The sequence below is a fragment of the Sarcophilus harrisii genome, chromosome 5 (genome assembly GCF_902635505.1).
Source record: "Sarcophilus harrisii chromosome 5, mSarHar1.11, whole genome shotgun sequence".
Taxonomy (NCBI): domain Eukaryota; kingdom Metazoa; phylum Chordata; class Mammalia; order Dasyuromorphia; family Dasyuridae; genus Sarcophilus; species Sarcophilus harrisii.
The window spans coordinates 265889119-265910566 of NC_045430.1; the positions used below are offsets into that span (position 1 = coordinate 265889119).

The 21448-nt window shown below is 35.6% G+C and overlaps 1 protein-coding gene across 11 annotated transcripts in view; it reads left to right on the forward strand.

Annotated features, from left to right (window-relative positions):
- Positions 1-21448, forward strand: part of RBMS3 (RNA binding motif single stranded interacting protein 3) — a 1441154-nt gene that overhangs the window by 1175408 nt on the left and 244298 nt on the right. For all 11 annotated transcript variants that reach the window (XM_031938176.1, XM_031938175.1, XM_031938179.1 and 8 more), the window contains one exon: positions 348-427. In XM_031938176.1, the coding sequence (XP_031794036.1) occupies positions 348-427 (80 nt within the window). The remainder of the gene's footprint in view (positions 1-347; positions 428-21448) is intronic.

The following is a 21448-nucleotide window of genomic DNA, read 5'->3' on the forward strand; positions in this document are numbered from 1 at the left end:
TAAAGCCTTTTCCAAGAGCCCACAGCTCTCAGTGGTCACCTTCCTCTGAGTACCCTGAGGAAATGTGTTCAAATTCCAACTCTGTCCCTTAATGCTTGTGTGACTGTGAGCAAGTAAATTAAACTCCCTGGGCTTTAGTCCATAATCTATAAAATGAATCGATCAAACTTGAAATTTCCTTCAAGCTAAAGTCTGTAGTCTCAATTTGTCCTCTTGTTGTCTAGACTAGTCATTTGGTGTATGACATGTGGTACCTTCTACTTAGTTTACGTTTTTACTTGCACTTTCCAGCTCCCAAACAACTCTGAAAGCAGGTCATTTATCTTGTCTTTTTCCTTCCTTCCTAGGATGGAGTCAACTGAAAAATGTGAAGTGGTAATTCAACATTTTAATGGAAAATACCTGAAAACACCACCGGGAGTACCAGGTAAGCAGCTATGTTGGCTAACTGTGGAAAGTGACTTGCGAAATGCGGTATTTATGCACTTAGATTGAAGATACGATGGTGGCCAAGAGCAGAATGTCTGATTATTTCATCAGGAAAAACTGTTTTTCTAAAAAAAAAAATTGGTAACTATGCCCGTGGTAGTTTTGTGTCTTTCCTTTCATAGTCAGAACCATTCTGTGATATTTTCATCAAGATGATTTTAAAACATAAATAAGGGAAAAATACATCTGTGTGTGTGTGTGAGAAAGAGAGAAAGAGAAAGAGAGAGAGAGAGAGAGAGAGAGAGAGAAGAGAAAAGAAAGAATGAATTCTGTTACTAAATATAGTAGAAGCTATTAACTATTTCCAATTGATAATTTTTTGAGGATTTTCTATCAAATGCTTATTTGAAACTTGAGGATTATCATACAAAATCATGATTGGTCTGTGTTTTGGAACATGGTAAGAAACCAGGGCAGTGTATTGATTCAGCATTGCCATTTGATCCTCAGAAGGTCTTTCCACCTAAAGTATATAATTGAAAATATTATTCATACTTTCTGGTACATTTGAAAGTTGGTTCATGAGCTACATACACTAAGAAGGCTTATCACCAGTAGATTAGAAAAGTAACTCTTTAAAGAATCTTGAGCTCATTTGTTCACTTTCCACCTTCAGTGGTACTCTCTCAGTATCTTTCTAAACATGTTACCATCTCATTGCCTTTTATATCTTATATTCTGTTGTCTCTTCAGACACACACACACGTGTGTGTGTGTGTGTGTGTGTGTGTGTGTGTGTGTGTGTAGAGAGAGAGAGAGAGAGTATGTGTGTCTTTTTAGAAGAAACAGTGATTAAGATTTCAGCTCTTTCCAGGGTCCTTAGGCTATCTAGATCAAGCCCTTCGTACAATATACTTTAGAGTGATTTTCATATAATAATAACAGCTATAATAATATTTCTATAGAGGTTATTATGTTCCAGACACTGAGCTAAAACCAAAGACAATTTTGCAAGTAGGCATTATTATTATTATTATTATTATTATTATTATTATTATATTTGAAATTCAGGAAACTGAAGCAAACTTGCCCAGGATCACACAGCTAGGAAATGTCTGAGGCTGGATTTTTATTCAGTTCTTCCCAAGTACTCTACCCAGCTGCCTTTTTGCTCAGAAGACAAAAAGCTACTTAAATCTCACAAAACTGTATCAAAGCAAAACCAAATAATACATTTTTTGCCACGGCAAGATATTTGGTTTATCCATCAGATGGCCAGGCTTCACAGACTAGTTCTGTCACACTTGTGACTCAGAGCAAGTAACTTTGCCTTTATTTATGTGGTTCAGTTTAACCTCACCTCCACAATGAGTTACACTGGACTAGAGGATCTCTAAGGTCCTTCTAGTTCTCAATGATCCTCTCCAGACTTCAATTTGCTTCATCTTCAAAGTGAGGAGACTGGAGCATATAACCTCTAAGCTTCCTTCTATCTGTAATCACTAATTAACGGGCTATGAGATACTCAGGGAATCTGTGGCTGTCCATTCTTCTGACTCTGGTTTTTCATCTCAAAGTAACCATATGATTTCAAAACCTCAGAATAGTTTAATACCTTCCTGGAATAAGACTCTCTCCTCAATTATCCCAAACAAGTGGACATCCAAACTCTACTTGCAGATCTCTGTTATAGAGGAAGCCCCCTTCCTTTTTCCCCATGGAGAATATGTATATTAGTAGAATAAAAGTAAACCTTTCTATTTGCCATATTATTTCATCTTTCAATTAAAAATATTTTTCTCCCTCCCAACCATATATATTAAAAAAATTCATAACAAAAATGCAAGTAAAACAGATTCCTACAATGGTGATGTCTAAAAATATATGTCTCTTTCCACATCCTGAATCTACAACCTGTTGGTTAGCATGTGAGTAAAGAGTGTATTTCATCATCAGTCCTTTGGAATGATAGCTGATCAGTGAATTGATCAGTCTTTTTAAGTACTTCAAAATCCCTTGTCTTTACAGTGTTGTCCCCCTGATTCTGCTCCCCTCACTCTGTACCAATTCATACAAACCTTCCTTGGTTCCTCTGAACCCATCCCTTCCATCTTATCTTATGACACAATAGTATACATTCTGCTATCATAGTTCTTTGAGTCATTTCTCCAATTGTTGGACCCTCTGCTAATTTCCAGAAGCTCTTAAATCTTATTCAGCTCAGTTTCAGGCTCAAGACTGGCTGATGAGAATAAGTGCTTATGTATCAGGGTAGTTTACCCTAAGTTGTGACTTCTATAGAATTTTATTTAGTGTATGCTTATTTGTATAGAAGCATCCAGAATAGCCCAGCCAAACAATGACAGCTCTCTGGCTCATTTGCATAGCTGTAAAATTGGTACATAGAAAGGAGCATTGTGAAGGAGACAGATTTCAAGACGTAACTCCATTTTCTAAACTCCTTCCCCAAAAGGAAACAGAGATGTAGCTTCTACCTCACTCATAGAACTGAATATGTTTCTCCCTGATAATATGAAATTAACACAAACCATTTACTAGGAGAGACAAAGAAACTTGCTCAGGCCTAAAACAGGTGAACACCCTTCTCCTATGGATGGCTAGGCTGCAATAGAAACCTGTCTAATAGCATAGCTACACCCAATGGAAACATGGTGAATAGCAAGAACTTGGCTATTTGAGTTGGTGATTTACTCAGATCTAACTTGAGGGCACATATGGGGGGAAATAATTAGGACTAATTATCACAGTCTTAAGAGATTTGACCTTATGCCACATGACATAATCGAATTAAGTATATGATATTGATCATCTTTAAAGCTCAAACATTCGGTTTGCTATTTATATGGATGCTTTAATTTGGAAGTCCAAATGTAGTAGATAATGCAAGGAACAGCATCATTTCAAGATATCTTCTCAATGAAAATCAAATCTGGGAAAAAATAAAATGGCAGATAAAATAATACGTGGATCTAGTTGGAAGAAACAGCATTAATAGCTTCTGGCACAATGTTCTGTGTGTAAGTGTATGTCTATGTGTGTTGGTGTTTAAAAGGCTGTTGTTTTGGCAGAGTAAATAGAGCATTGGTCCCGGAATAAGAAAAACCTGTATTCAAATGCAGCCTCAAAAGCTTACTAGTGCAATGATCCTGGGGAAATTGTTTAGTCTCTGTTTGCCTCAATTTTGTCACTGGTAAAATGGGGGTAATAGCACCCACATCTAAGAGCTAAAGATTAAATGGATTTATATAATCTAAAATGATTTGTAGATCTTTAAAAGCTAAATAAATGATAGCTATCATTGCTTTTTAACACAAATGGATAAAGCATCACGTCTCCAAAGTCCTACCTTCCGGGATAATTCTTTACCCATCCTACAGCTTGAAAGTAAGATGTCATGGAGAGGCAAACATCAGTTTGGAAGTGGTGCCTCTGATGTTTTCCATTGAAGAAGCTAATTTCCCCCGACCTAGTTCAGTGCCCCGTGCTTCAGGGAACTGGTACCATTGCTCAGGGGGGTGTTAATTAGATCCAATTATAATTGGACTGACCTGCCTTAGAACTAAAATGCTTGATGGAATTGTGTGTGTGTGTGTGTGTGTGTGTGTGTGTGTGTGTGTGTGTGTGAAAATTTCCTGACTCACAGTTGAAAAGATTGGAGTTTTGCAGAGATCTGGGCATTGTTAATCCACATGTAATGAACATAAGGGGAGGTTATTCAAACAGATCCTCAGGAGACAATTAAGCACTGTCCAGCCTTATGAGACTGTGGTTCAGTGGTCTATGTATTTGAATAAAAACATGGCCAATAATGATTTTTCTTAGAGGGTGGAACCTAAAGTCATGCAGTTAGTTGAAAGAACATTGGATTTGGAGATGGGATACCCTCTGTTACCAATTACTAGTAGGTCCACAGTGTGACTTTGGGCAAGTAGCTAAACTCTTCTGGGGCCCAAGACCTCAACTGTAAAATGAGAGGGAGGGACTCACTGACTTCAGACTTTTCTTCTCACTCCACATCTATGATCCTGAAATCCAGAGGGCAGAACTAGGAGGAAAAGTGAAGGCAGACTCCTGCAATAGAAAAGGATTTCATTTAGAACAAAGGAAATAGATTCCAATCCCAGCTACCTCTGTGTAATTTCAGCAAATGATTTCAATTCTCTAGGCCTCAGTTCTCTACTTGGAAAATAAAGAAATGATCTTCTAAAGTTCACTATTTCTTGGTCTGTATCTGAGAAAAAAGGTTGCAGAGAGGATTGTTTAAATGTTTTGAATGGGGGGGGGTGAATGGGGAAAGGACAATAATGTTTTTTTTCATCAGTAGAGATCTTCACATTATGTTTGGAAATACTGTTCAGACATGTTGTAGTCCTGGATCACATCAGAATTCCCTTTTGTGATTGGGTAAACAATAATCTTTTTTTTTTTTGTGACAATCATACAACAATGCTTGTAATCAGATTGGAAACAAGTTGAGTATGAATTAAATTCACCTCTTATAATTCTTTCTTCCCATGCCATGGTGGATGGAATGCTAGATATCGAATTAGGCAGATCTGAATTTGAATCTTGCCTCAGATACTCACTATCTGGACAAATGACTTGCCCTCTCTCTGCCTCAGTTTCCTCATGTATAAAATGTGTATGAAAGAGACAGAATATAACTTTCCAGATTTGTGAGGGATAAAATGACATAGTATAAATAAAATACTTTGCAAACCTTAATGTGCTCTGTAATTCCTGGCTGTTATTATTCTGCATCTTTAAGCTGAAATGTGCCTCAGTCATTTGGCAAGTATTGTATCATCTTGATTTCTGTTAATTCGGCCATCATTATTCCTTTTGAGAGACATTAAAGGCAATCAAGTTTTCCTGTGTACTTTTGCGAATGACAATCAGAGTCTGCAAATTATCTTCCCAGCATCCCTGTAATTGGGATAAACGGAAAATCAGCTCAATTTATTGCTTTGACCTCACTCTGAAATTCAGTCCAGAAATCCTGGAGCTTGGGGATATTAACAAGGGCAAATAACCCTGCCCACCTTTAATTGCAGGGGCTCCCACAGTGAGCTGTATGTATTAGGAAAGATTAGCCAGTCTTTCCAGGGTTAACGATGATTGATTTTTGATCTTTCAGGTGAATTTCTGGCAGGTTAAAGGAATTGACGTGGAAGTTTGTGAATCTCACTTTGGGTCTGTGGCTTTCTCCTTGACTCCCTCTCCTTTTTCTTCATAATTTCTTTATTTAGTTCATTCTTGCTATAATTTTAATGAAAGTATCATGGGTCATTAATGCTCATTACTGCCTCCCAGAGGGGCACCAGACCAGTTCACGCTTGAACATGAATAAATGGATGTCAATGTCCTAACTAGAAGCTAAGCTTTTTATGAGCTCGGGTCTAGATGAAACAGAAAGTCACCGGAGACCATATTTCTTTGTGTCTCCTCTTGGGTAGCAAGTAAAGCAAGTGTGTCAATCATTCCCGTGTTCAGCCCTCAGTAGAAAGAGACAGTGAAGTTGTTTCTCCCTATCCCTCGAGGGAAAGAAAATCATGGTGCTCCATAAATGTTACATGTCCCACGTATTGATCTCTATGTTTTCAGGACAAAAAGAAGGATCATTAGTTGTTGACTTTTTTCACCCCATTCATTTTTTGGTACCATAATGAATCATGCAGCTGAACAGAGTGAGGAAGACCTCAAGTGCTGTTTGCAAGCTTCATCCAAAAGAAAAGGGTGAGGGTCTCTGACACTCCAGGGACTGTTGAGGAAAATTCTTGAAAGATTTCCTTTTCAAAGGATCCCTGCAGCCTTGCCAAGCATCACAAAGACAAACCCTGTACACAGAAGGACATGTATTGATGAGTTATGCAAGCAGGAAGACAGCTTTATGGGAGATGACCCTGTCTTCCTTCTCATAGCAGAGTTCTGCCCATGAGCAAATGTTCCTGTCAATAGGATAAATCTTTTTCTGAATGTGGAGCATGAGATATGAACAAATGGAATAGATGCCTCTTTAGTAAATTGTTTTACATAGTTCTTTTGATCTTTAGCTATTTCCCAATCTTAATAGAACTCCAATTCCTAATCCCTCTTCCTTCCATCCCTATACCCACCAACCTGACCCCCCCACAAAAAAAAAAAATGGAAGGGAAGACCTGGTTGGGGAAGGGAAAGTCTTTGCAGAACATCCAAACTAACAAGTTCACACCAATATCACAGAGGGCCAAAGAAAACAGGGGTGTCTATAAGAATGCTAAACTACTAAGGTACTAGATCAATTTAATCCAATAAACATTTATTGTGTCTAATACACATCTGATGTAGTGATTGGGGTTGGGCTTATAAATACAGAAACAAAACAGTCCCTGTCCTCTAGGAGCTAATAGTCTACTGTGAGGAAAATAGCATGTACACAGAGAATAAATGCAAAACCAATTGACAAGGAGGTAGTAGGTGCTAATCTATGCCAGCCACAGTGCTGAGTTATAGGAATACAAAGAAGGGGGGGGGGGGAAGTAAAGGAAAAAAATAAACAGCCCTTGTTTTCAAGTGGCTTATTCAGGAGTGGGGTGGGATAGACTGACTAGTAAACAGGAAGCAATTTAACTGGAAGTGGAGTAGGAATCATTAGTCATTGGGAGAATGAAGAAATCATATTTGTTGTTGTTGTTTGTTTATTTGTTTGTTTTTAAAAGAAATGAATAAAGCCCTCCCCTCCTCTGACTTCCCCCCCAAAGTGAGAGAGAGAGAGACTGCTATTTTTGCATGACTGTTTCCAATACCTCTATGCATTTACTCTTGACACTCATGTTGGTAATGGTAAGAAAAGGCCTGTTGTTTATTTATTTAACAGCTTTTAATGGGTATAATACAAAGGTCAATGAGTACATAAAACACCATTTTGTATCCCAAGGCAGGGCTCACAGATTTCAAAGCTGTGAAAGGAACTGTAGATGGAGGACCCAATACAAGAAAATCAGGCTGTCAGCAGTTGGCAGCTATGTCTGCCGGAGCAGCAGGTAGCCAGTTATCACAATTGGAGTTTCCTGGTGGGATGAGTCCACATGGTCCATAGCTCTAACCTCAGCAAGGAAGTGGAGAGAAAATGGAAAACTATTATAATGGGCTGTGTGGGGAAACGAAATTCTCTTCATGTGCAAATGAAGTAGCTGTCATTGAAATGACTGTCATACTCCATGAGCCAGAAATTAAAGTTAGTAAATTCCTCCAACTGTCTCAACAGTGGTCTAAGACTTTAAATTGCAGCCAGGTTGTAGAAATATAATTTTTTTTAATATCATCGGCTATACAAACACTATGATGACTAATATAGAGAATGCCGGTTTCAATGGGGTAATAATATTAAGCAATACAGAATTCAACTCTTTATAAGTAAGGACAGTTTCATTCTTTGAAGCTTTATTCTCAAGATCTAACAGAGATTTTGCTATGTAATAGGTCTTTAAATATTTGATTGATCAACAGGCATGAAAGATCCCAGGATTCAATATCTACGTATCATATTTTGACTTTAATAAGTCATCCTCAAGAAGTAAATTTCTCAGAAGGGTAAAACTTTTTTACAGACATTATATTAAAAAATATATGTTTGTTGAATAAGTGAAAGAATGAAAGCAAATTCCTATTTGATGATATGTAGAACATTTTAGGGTCCACATTCTATTATTCATAAGCCCCCATTCTTCTTTTCTCTCTCAACCAACCTCATATTTCTTCTCTTCTTCCTCTCCTTTCCCTACTCATTTCTATTCTTCCCTACTTTTCTTCTCTCTCAAGAATATACCCAGTCCCTTATATGCTTTTGTGCTACCAGAGTCTACAATTCACAACCTACATTGATTTTATTTTGTAGAGGCTTCTGGGGGATTATGTTCCTTGTAAAAGAAATGAATGCTTTGGCCTGTTTTGTGAATATAATTTTATCTGATCCATTTTGATCAAGGATATGTCTATGTTTCTCTGTATATGTATATTTGTGTATATTTATATATATATATTTATAATTTGTGTTCATATATGAGTATGCATATAGATCATAAATGCTCATATTTACATCTTAGTTTGCATATTTATGTGTACAGATGAATGATCTACTGTTATAATATTTTAAGCAGTCATGCTTAACATTTCATAAGAGAACTAGAAATAAGTAAGCTGCCAGACATCTGAGAAACTCTTACAACTCAGTAAGTTCTGAGTATCCACAAAAATCATGAAGGCACTTCCCTAATAATGAGAATGACTGTCCCCTTAAACCTTACATGCACAAAAATGAGCATTTACCTTCATCTGCTTGTATAAAATGTGTACAATGGAGCAGCTAAATGGTGCAGTGGATAGAGCACCAGCTCTGAAATCAGAAGGACCTGAGTTCAAATCTGCCCTCAGATACTTATCACTTCCTAGCTGTGGGACCCTGGGCAAGTTACTTAACCCCAGTTGCCTCAGCAAATAATAAAATAAAATAAATTTAAAAAAATAAAGTGTGTACAATGCCATGAATCCCGAGTTCCTGTTCCTGCCTATAGTAAGGAGGCCTTATCCCTAGCTAGTATTTCTCATTGAAAATTAATAATTTAAAGGTGTCTTTCCTTCTTACTGCTTCTATAGTATAATGATCAACGATGATGGAGGTGGTTGGAAACCTGGGTTATAGAATTAAGAAAGACTAAGAAACCATTGGGGAGATTGAGAGTGCAGCACTGACTTTTTAGTGATGTGCTCTATTTTTTTTTATATATATAATCAAAAGGTATAGACCTGGAAATCACATCTAGTATTCAATGTACAAGTAAATGCCCTTGGTGTAACAATACCAAGATTTAATATTTAATATATGGTAGCTAATTGATTGATCTGTATCGATGGAGAGGAGTTTTCTTAGCAAGAGTCCCTTATTCCAAGTAAATCACAGTTCTAGACTCACCCACTTAGCCCTTCCAAAGAAAACTATATGAGACCAAGCAGTAAGTACCTAACTGAACATGACACAGTATCAGTAAAACTAAATACAATTCAAAATGGAATTGAATTATTTAACTGCTAGCTTCCAAAAGTTTATAGCGTACGACATATAATCCATAAATTTTATTTCTCAATTGCAATTATAAATGGCCCCAAAGCCACTAATGAGTAGTCAGATTTTGATATCTGCCAGAGTAAGTATAGTCTTTGAGAAGAGAAAGAACTAGAGGGACTGAAGAAGAATCAAGGCACAAAATGGAAAAGTTCACTCTGGGAAATTGAGAGGTCAGTGTCAACTCAACACTCATTCCTGAATCTCTCTTACCCAGAGTTGATATGCTTTATTCTAGCATAATGTTTGACTTGGGGGGGAGGGACAATATTCTCTTTTTTCTAGTCTTCAAGGACCTATGATGTATTCAATATGATCAGTCCCTCCACCAATGCAGATCCCAAGCTTTCTGAGTCTTAATAAAAAGTCATCATAAATTCCTATGCCTAAAAGATTTTCTTCTCTGGTAACCAATCCTCTGGTAACAGAGGATTTTTTCTTAACTTAATTAGACTCATCCTTATAATATATATAATATATATAATATTTAGGGTCCACATATAATATAAATATTATAATAATATAATATATATAAAAACGATTGTTATCTGATGCTTGGTAAGGTTTGCCAGAGTTGGTTGGTTTTTTGGTGATAGTTCTTGAGAACCCAGGATTTGCTCAAAACTTTGATGAGATATTTGACTAGTTTGTGTAGAGGAATGGTCAGCAACCTGCACACATGCTCATTACTTTTCAGTAGTTTGCTTTGGGTCTTACTCTACATACAGCTCATTTATGATTTATTTTTTTTAATGATAACACCTATTTCTGGGAAATAATGCTTGCAATTTGGAAGCATGGCCTCAAGCTTCATTTAGCTACCTTTGCCTCAGAGATACAACTTCAGATGGCATCTATGATAAGAAACATATCTAATCTCAGCAAGGAAGTGGAGAGAAAATGGAAAACTATTATAATAGGCTGTGTGGGGAATGTATGTTTCTTATCACAGATGCCATCTGAAGTTGTATCTCTGTTTCTCTTTTACCTTTGTTTTCTCCTATGTATAATGTTGTGGAGAGTAACTTTATATGATGATGTTTTAACCAAATAATCAGTGAATCAACAAGCATTAATTAATGTCTGCCATATGCTGAACACTCTGGGCCCTGAGAATGCAAAGACAAAAATGAGAGAACCCTTACCTTCCATTAATTTGTATTCTGTTGAAGAATGTCTCCCACTGTGTATATAAGTAAACACAGAACATACCCAAAATATGCATAATTCGATGTAAAATACAGACAAAATGAATACAAGGTGATATTGGGAGGGAGGGCTCTAACCACTGGCTGGTAAAAGAAGGGGAGAACCAGGAAAAGATTCATGAAGAAAAGAACATTTTACCTAAATTTTGAAGGCACATAGAAAGCACACAGAAAGATGAAAAAGTGAGGAATCACTTTATTTAATATGAAAACATTTTTTAAAAATCAAGATAGTAGCATCTAAAGACAAAAAGAAAACAAAAACCACTGCTCTATTGTCATTTAGAACAAAAATGTATTTTATTGAAAGAGCTGAATTATCTGTGACTTCTTTTCAAGTGTTATGTATACTTGCAATTTAACATGATGGATTGGTATTGCAAATTTTTCAAGGATTGTGGCCAGCATTTCACTTGTATCTCCTCCTAATATCTGGTAGAGAGCTAGCTTCCAAGTGGATTTTCAATAAATGTTGGCATTGAAAAAGTTTCCTGTTGGCTGACTAAAGTTATTCCCCCCTCTCATCTATTTCCCATACTTTCTAAACATTTCTTTATTTGGCCCTTCTTGTTGGAAGTGGTTTGCTTCCTTGGATCCAGAACTGGATGTAGCGTAGTTTATTAACAACTGTAGCTTTGTATTGATTTTCCTTCCTTCTCTCAAGTCTACATTAGAACAGGGAATTGTCAAACATTTGAGAGAGGAAAGCTCAGAGGGATGGAGGAAGTGGTGGATGGGAGTGGGAAGAAGGCATTCATTAAGTCTCAAAGCATTTCACTGACAAAAAAAAGGCCAACTTGAGCCATCTGGTTTCATAAAGCATGCCAGAAAATGTATACTAATTGTAAATCGGAGCCCATGCAAATGTGGCTTTCCCAGATAGGACCCAACCTCTGCATTTATTTTCAAGAATACCATATTGTCAGATATGATTTAAGAGACTTCTGACTTGGGAAGAAAAATGGGTCTAATTGTGACTACATCGTTATGTGTTTGAGATGATATAATAATAACAATGATGATAATAAATAATTCACATTTCAGTAATGCTTGAAGATTTTCCACCTTATGAGGAAGTAAAAGCCTGTATGCTAGTCTCTATCTCCACAGTGATAACTCAGCTACCTCTGGTTTTTCCTTAGTGAGATCTTGCCAGTTTTTAGTCAGCTCAGGATTTCCAATGTGGTGTCCCCCTGGCCAGGTTTGTGCTGTGCTGGGAAAACACGACTTCCCTCCCTAATTTTCACCTCTGAGCCTAGGAAGAGTAATCAAATAAACAAGACCATTCCTAAAAATAATTAATTAATCTGCTTCTAAGATTCCATTCTCCATCTCTGTGATTTTCCTGAACATTCTCCGCACTCTTACCCCAATACTATTCTCTTAGGGTTTAATTAATAGATCCAACTATAGTAATGCTTACCATGTATTAGATACTGTGTCAAGGAGGGGGTATACAGAGAGAACAAGCAGTTACAGCCCCTATCCTTAAGGTGCTCATATTCATTGTCTATAATAAGCTCTTCAGAGTCAGAGATTGGTCTAACCTTTGATATTTGTATATGCAGTGATTAGCAGAGTGTTACACATAGTGAGCTTGACAATGTTTTTTTTTTTCCATCCATTCATTCATTTGTTTTATTGTAAGGAATTATATATATTTTACATATATATACATATATATATATATATGAGTTCTCTGAAGGTAAATAATTTCTATTTCATTTATGTCTATCCTATTTGAGCCATTTTCTAATAACACATGGCATAAATATCAGATACAATTTGCTATTTGAAATTCTACTTTTTACCTGTTGCAATTATTTCAATTGCATATCCTGCTATTAATGCCAATAATGATTTTTTTTGCATGTCAATAAGAGTCACATGTTGGTCATTAGTTGCAAATATCTTATAAAGATCTAGATTGGGTATATGCTTTCTTGAAATACCCTGGACACACTGCCCGAGATAGTATGTTCTATACTTTTGATCAATGACTTAAGTCACTGGTGTGACTTAAAAATCTGAAGGAATTTTGAACTCATTTTCTAATTCATCCTTTTAACAAATAATTTTTACTGGTCAGAAAGCTGAGGCATAGAGAAAGTACCTTCCAAAGATATGTCGTTCAAAGAGGCATTAGATTATTAGGAAGATTATCTTTCTAAGATAAGTGATTGAAGAAATGCTTAAGTTGTTCTATCGATTAATACCTTGAAGTCTTAATTCAACTGTTTGGTTTTACTTTTGATCCCTAGCTATGCTTTCTTATGGCTGTTCAGCTGATATGTGAGAGAACAGTCTCCACAGTGAATTTCCTGACTCTAAACCTAACTGTTTATTCCCCCAAAAGTAATTTGGCCTCACTAAACTTTCAATATTGACCATTATATTCCAGTTGAGTCCTTACTGGTACTTCATTCAGAAGCAATGGATCCTCATTGTTTCTTTCTGAGCAGTGAATTTGACTGTTATAATATCATATGGAAAGAGGGCCTCAATAGAACATTATGTCCATTTTCCTGTTTCCTTGAGCTCTAGAATCTCTAAAGAGAAGTCCCTACCTTCTCTTAGAGATCCAAGTCAATGGTTAGCTTATTTAAATGAGATAACAAATTAAAAGATTTTCTCCAGTGAATCTTTCCATCACTTTCCAATGATGCATGCTCTAGAGTGTTTCCTTCTGTTTGCTTCCTCTCCCCTTTTCACTTTTCACTGCTCTAAAAAAAATAAAATAAAATAAAAAAATAAAACATTTGGCTCCCTCTGCATGGCATCAACACAGCTGAAATGGACAAAATTCATCCATTCAAATGTGGTAATCTGTTTTCTATATGGTTCCGGATATAGTTTGATTATTTTTTTTTACTGAGATGAATAATTTGTTTGAGTTTCAGCCAAAATAATATTTCGTGCAGCAATTGCTTGTGTCAAATAGCCAATAAATGTCATTTAGAGGTTATTTTATCTGATTGTTTCTGTCTCTAAGAATTCATAGCTTTCTTCAATGATGGCCTCAATCTGTAATGAAACATGATAAACATTTATTATGTGGCTATTATGACCAATGTGCTGGAGATGCAAATGGAGGGGGGGGGGTGAGGAAAGAAAGATTCCCTATCCTCAAAGAGCTTATATTCTAATGGGGGAAGACAATGCAAAAAAGGAAGCTGAAAAGTGAGAGGGACTACCAGAGGGAGTTGAAGGAATACATGAGGAAGATGCTGAGTTGGAACTAAGCAAAGCAACTGGTGGCAAAAAAAAGAGATGCTTTCCTTCTGGAAAGGGAGGCTATGATGGGAAATTTTTGTTCCAACCTCCAGCCCTCCAATCAGTAGTCTCAAAAACAACTGAAGGTGGTACTAATGAGATATGAGTGGCAAAACTGAAGCAATCTCCATATTGTTGAATTTCCTGATGGCGTTCATTCAGGGCAATGCAAGAACAACTACAACCAAAGATATATGTGTATGTGCTTGTGTGTATATGTATGTATGTAGGTTCAAAAGACAGTTTCTGGATAATTTAATTATTTTATTAATAAGTCCAGAATATTATTAATAAGAGGAGGGTCATTTGGCCATATCTCTTAGAGCAAGGACAATCATGGAGGCAGCCTCATGATTCATATAACCTTTAAAGAGGAGGTGATCAATGATTTTGAGACATCATGAAACCCTTAGAGAGACGTATGTCTTCATACTCGGATCATGTTCAGCCTTGGGCAATCTATTCAAAGAATTTGTGTCCCACCCATACCTGAGCAGAACACAATGGCTACTCTACCAGAGTGGAGTCTTGACCAAGAAAATTAGTCCAATGTCATTATTAACAATGTGCTTTAAGAGATTGAACTTTTTAAAATCCGGATTTTAGAAAAAGGGAAGAACTCTGGATCTCCCCAAATTATTGGTTTTTAATAATCATTCCAGCCATCTATGTACACACATATACATATAGATGCAAACACATGTATACATACCACACATATACCCCCTTCTAGGTATGCAATGAAAGAAGGATTATTAAATAAAAAGAAATATTATTACAGTAAAAACAAGTATCCTAGCAATTTTTTTTTCCCCATTCACTATTTATGGAATGGATTTCCCAAACGAGGACTGTGGAACTTAAATGACTTTTCATTTTAATTCCCAAATGGGGACTGTGAACTTTTATTTATTTATTTATTTAATTTTATTTATTTTTTACCCAAAGTCAAATGGCTAGTTAGTGGCAGAGGAGGTATTTGAACCCAGTCTTCTAAACTCTATAACTAGGATGTGAACAAAACCTTAGACTTGAAATCTGACAAGTTATAGTCTAAATAAAGCTTTAAGAAATTAAGATCCCATGAAAAGCTTTATATTCTATGCACACTGTGTATGTTGTTAAATATTTTGCTATTTTTCATTGTGAATTTGTTGGCTGTTGAAAGACATTTTGTGAGTTTGAGCCGGGTAGATAGTTTCAAAGAGTATGATTTATTTTTAAGCAATCTGTACCAACACCAACACTCCAATTCCCCCTATTGTCATTCTAAAAACTCCATTGATGATTTTCAGTTGAATATCAAAGTACTAGGAAACATCCCCTCGGGACTAATCCTGCACAGATGTTGAAGAGTCTCTGGTTTGACCCAGTCCTCTTTTCTACCTCTCAAGTCTCTGATACTAAGATTCTCCAAGTGTTTCATAGAAGAAGCATCAGGGAATTATTCCATTTTCAAAGGAAGCACCCCTCCCCTTTTTTGCCCACCCCCTTCTTGCCTTTCAAGTCATTTTTCAACATTTTGGAGTTTAAAACACTGAGAAGTTTTAGAGCTCTGATCATAAAATATTTATACTCAGAAACTGAGTGAGATTTCCCAGTTTACATGAACTTTGAAGTACAAATGTGACTTACATTTTCTTTTCAAAGCCTATAATTGCTCTTATTGAATGTCCCTCGATATTCTTTATCACTGGGATGGTCCAAAGATGTATAGTTTGCTTAGCTTTTGCTCCCACACTGGTACAGGTCTACATAGACTGGGCTTAAGAAAGGACAAGGGTAGCAATTTTGTCTCTATATATTACACTATTGTTCAGATATTAATGGAAGATCTGGTGAAAACTGTAATCTTGGGAGTTTATTTGTCTCTTTTTTTGTAATTCTACTAATTCTATGAGGTACCTTACACTCAAAAGAACTGATGTATAGGAGTAACTTTTATTTCTTTCATTGAAAGATAACAGTTATTCCATACTGTAGTTGTATCTCTTGGGCTACTCTAATCCATATCCAACCTCTGCTTTATGAATGAGTATTTAATAGAAATTAAAGAAAAGCAGAGACAGAAAAAAAATTCTCAAAGACTTTTTATGGAATGTTTATTTTGAGTCTTTGTGTATATTATTTCATCAGCAGAAAAGTAGAAAAATACTTGCATATTTCAGTTTTCATCATTTCCAAATAAAGCCTATTTTAAAAATTGTAATCATTTGAATAAATAATTAATTTTCTTCCCCTCATAGAAACACAACATTTTAATGTAAGCTGAATTTTATCTAGACGTAGCCATTAAAAGAAAGATAAATACCTTTGTAAGCCATAATTTTCTTGAGGAAAGGGACTCTAACTTTTTCTATCTTTATCTCCTCGAATGGCGTTTGCATATAGTAGGTACACAATAAATGTTTCTTCAATTGACTTGACTGATTCAACTAACTCTTAGAATCATATATTTAGAAAAAGAAGGTATGTTAAAGATCATCTACTCTAATTTCCCCATTTTACAGATGAGGAAAGTGGAGTTAGTAGTCAAACTTAGAATTCTCAGATTTCAAAATCCAGTTCTCTTTCCAGGATGTCATTGCAACCTCTTATATTTTTATTTCACTGAGTTAGGGGGTTGAGTCTTCATCACTGTGGTATCTTAGACCAGGCAATCCAAGTCTTCTGAGAATTGGAGATGAAGAAGCAATAGCTCTTCTCTCCCATCTAGGTTTACTATGAACTACATGTTAACATTAATAGTTTCCCACTAACTAAAGACTCATCTGTGAATAAGAGCATTGTATATTAGAAAAACCCAAGCTTTTAATCATCCAATCCATTCTTAGGTTGAGACCTGCCAATGGGTGAATGAATGAAAAGTATTTAATATGTGGTAAGGAATGGTTCTTAATATTTGTGAAATGAATACAGAGTATAGGAGTCTCTGTTTTCAAGTATGTCAGAGAGAGAGTCAACACATAAAAGAAAGTTCAGCTCTGGGACAGATGGGAAATCCCCAAAGTTCTCATCTAAGTTAAGTAATTAAGATAAAGGAACCAGGTAAATGAATGCAAGACACAGGAGGAGAATGGGTGAGATGGTCTGGGGAATCTTAGATGTCAGTGGTCATGTAAATGGCAAGGCCTAGAGACCCATCATCTCACTGAAGGTAATAGTCTTCTGCTATCTAATCTAAGCCTTGTGAATTGTGAACAGCTCAAAGTGGCCCTGGCTAAAGGAGAAATTTTTAGGAAGACATCAGCTAGGAAGACTGTCCTGGATAATGATGGAATCAGGAAAATTTAGAAACTAATTAATCCATTCCCCTCATTTTATTTTAGTTTTTAAATTTTTTTTATTTTTCTGGTTATATACATTTATATTAACTTTTAAAAAAACACATAGTTTTTTTTTTTTTTTAATGAATCATATTGGGAGAGAAAAATCAGAACAAAAAGGAAAAGGCACAAGAAAGGGAAAAAAAAGAAAAAAGAAGTGAACATAGCCTTTTTTGATTTATATTCAATCTCCATAGTTCTTTTTTTCTGGATACAGATAGTGTTTTCTATCTAAATGTTTTTTGATATTATCTTGTACTGAGAACTGAGAAGCAAATTTTTCATAGTTGATCATTACACAATCTTGCTCTTACTTTGTATAATGTATTCCTGGTTCTGCTTGCTTTGCTCAGCATCAGTTCATGTAAATCTTTCCATGCCTTTCTGAAATCTTCTTGTTCATCATTTTTTATAGAACAATAATATTCCATTACCTGCATATACCACAACTTGTTCAGCCATTCCCCAATCAATGAGCCTCTGCTCATTTTCCAGTTCTTTGCTACCACAAAGAGCTGCCACAAACATTTTTGCACATGTATGTCCTTTTCCCTCCTTTAGATTTCCTTGGGATACAGACCCAGTAGTGGTACTCTTAGGTCAAAGGATATGCACAGTTTTATAGCCCTTTGAGGATATTCCAGATGGTTTTCCAGAATAGTTGAATCAAGTCATAACTCTACCAAAAATGCATGTTGTCCCAATTTTCCCACATTCCCTCCAACATTTATCATTATCTTTTCTTGTCATCTTAGCCAATCTGAGAGGCATGAGGTAGTACCACAGAGTAGTTTTAATTTGCATTTCTCTAAGAAATAGTGATTTAGAGCATTTTTTCATATGATTGTAGATGGCTTTAATTTCATCATCTGAACATCGTTCATATCCTTTGACTATTTATCAATTGGCAAATGGGTTGTATTCTTATAAGATTGACACAGTTCTTTATATATTTTAGAAATGAGACTTTTATCAAAAATACTGGCTGTAAAAAAATTAATCCCAACTCTGTACTTCCCTTTTAATTTTGTTTGCATTCTTTTTGTTTGTGTAAAACCTTTTTAATTTAATGCAATCCAAGTTGTCCATTATACATTTCATGTTCTCTGGTTCTTCTTTGGTCATAAATTTCTCCCTTCTCCAGAAATTTGATAGATAAATTATCCCTTGTGCTCCTATTTTGTTTATGGTATCACCCTTTAAGTCAAAATCATGTACTCATTTTGACCTTATTTTGGTATGGATATGAGATGTAGGTCTATGCTGAGTATCTGACAGATTATTTTTCAATTTTCCCAGCAATTTTTTGTGAACTAGTGAGTTCTTATCCCAGAAGCTGGAGTTTGGGGGTTTTTCAAATACTAGATTATTATAGTTATTGATTTCTGTGTCATGTATATCTAACCTATTCCACTAATCCATCATTCTATTTCTTAGTACCAAATGATTTTGATGACTGCCACTTTACAATATAGTTTTAAGCCTAGTATTGCTAGGCCACCATCCTTTGTGGGTTTTTTTTTCCCCATTAATTCCCTCAATAATTCTTTTTTTTTCCCCTAAGGCAATTGGGACTGACTCACCCAGCATCACACAGCTGGGAAGTGTTAAGTGCCTGAGGCCAGTTTTGAACTCAGATCCTCCTGACTTCCTGGCTGGTACTCTATCCACTGCACCACCTAGATGTTCCTCCCTCAATAATTCTTGATCTTTTTTTCTTCCATATGAAATTTGTTATTATTTTTTCTATTCTATAAAATAATTTTTGGTATCCCCCTCCATTTAACAAGGAGGAAACTGAATCCCAGAGAGAGAGAGACTGATGTCTTCAAGGTTTTATAAGGTAAAATCTAACTAACATGTAAATTCAGGAATTCTGACTTCAAATATATCTTTTATCTTCATGGATCTGTACCATCTTTTAATTTAAAAGTGAAATCTGATTTGGCACAAATAATAACAATATCAATAATTAATATTAGCTAGCATTTATGTAGCTCTTTCAAGATTAAAAAGTTATGGGATAGCAAATCTAAAAAAACCTTTAAATCTCAAAGTACTTGCTAAGTGCTACTTACTATTGTTGCTCTTGTTGTTATCATCTACCATGGCAAACACAAAATATATTCCATTTTATCTAGATCACGTCCTTGGGAAAATCTACCTCTACCTATAAAACAAATTGATTCCTAAAACCATCAATGAGTTTCCTCAATTAGTACTTTCAGTAGACCATTGGTGATCGGGAAATGCAGAGAAACGTTATTGAGAGGAGAAAAGGCATTCTGTTCCCATTAGATGAGGATCTGTTAAAGGAACTAGAAATGCTCAGCCTAAAGAAAAGATGCCAGAGAACTTGTGCAATGCCTTTGAATGATGGAAAAGTTGTCACGTGTTTAGATTTGTTCTCCTGGGAGCCAGGGATCAAGACTAGACACCATAGGGAAAAATTATAGAGAGTCAGATTCAATTGTCATTTAATGAGATACTTGCAGACAATTAGACCTCTTCAAAAATGGAGTGGACTCCTCCTTCCCAGAGGTCTTTTAGCAAAGGTTGTGATTGTATGACCAGTGATTGGGAATTGAGTAGAAAGGGATTCTTGTTCAAGTATTTTAAGTTAGATAAACCTAAGTTAATTAGTTTAACAGACAATGAGTTTTCTTCCAACTCTAAAACTTAAAATACTTTTTTCAAAAGACACAAAGACACCAACAATAAAAAGGAGTGGGAAGAGATGAAACAAACCAAATTTTATTTTTTAAATTAATTTTTTTTCTAAAATATGGAATTTACATGAGAAAAGTAGAGAATTGAAGAGACTATGCAAGTCTGATTCACTTTTGTTGATTGTAGGACATGGAAGGAAAACCCTACATTTGTCATTTTCTCTTCTGTCTGTTAAGATTATGATGAAGGGTCACATGAAGAAAAACACTCATTCTAGAAGCCAATAAATAAAGGAATCACTAAATATTAAAAAAAAAAAAAGTTCTCTAGTACAACATAGTATATCAGCCCCAGAATTATATGCTTTTAATCAATTGGATATCACATGCATTAAACATTCATCTTAAATAAGAGAGACTTTTATTTTACTATTCCTGAGATATCTATCTCCTGAATTTTTTCTTCTAAATAATACTGGAAACAAGTTCCTAGGCAAGGTCTAAAAGGCTATAGGCAAAACAGACGATCCCTGTGTAAACCAAACAGCTGGATTTGCCTCTAGCCTGTGGACAAGAGAAACCATCTGGAACCTCAGTTCTGTTTTATGTTCAATCACTCTTTCCAGTCATCAATACCTTTGCCTTTCTCTGCTTCTAATTTTGGAGGTATGGAATTCAATGAACAGAACTTGACAGGAGAGAGGAAGAAAGATGGAAGTTTGTTACTTCTCACAGACCACATGTGCCTCTTTCCTGAGCAGATAGCATAGTGGAGCCAGCTTTGAACTTAGACTATAGATTCATGAGCAGAAAACCTAGTGTTAAAACTTAGCAACTGTGTCACACTGGGCAAGTCACTTCCTTTTTTCAGGTCTTCATTTACTCCTCTATGAAATCAGAAGGTTGAACTGTGGGATCTCTAAAATCTCTTCCACCTGTAATGACTTATGCTTCTATATGAGCCCTAATTAGAAGTGTGTATACACTTGTGGAAAAGTAAATAAATGAATGAATAAAAGTATGGATTAATGAATGGATGGATGGATGAATCTATACATAGATGGATGAAGAAATGTTTGAGGACAATTTTGTTCTTTCATTCTTTATCAGACACAAGTATCCAAATATTATGGCTTCTTTAAGATGGTTAGGTACCAATTATATGTTCATGTGAAAAATCTATAAATACATATATATATATACATATATATATATATATATATGGCTGTATAACATCAATGCATTTGAACCTTCTGCAAAAATTACTGTATTAAGATGGAATAATGTAGGAGGCTTTGACATAAGTTTTAACTTAAGTGCTGTGTTGTCATAAGATCTAAAAGGGAAGGGGGAAAGAAATAAGCATTTGTACAGTTCCTATTATGTGCCAAGTACTGTCCTAATTTTTTTTTAATATTATCT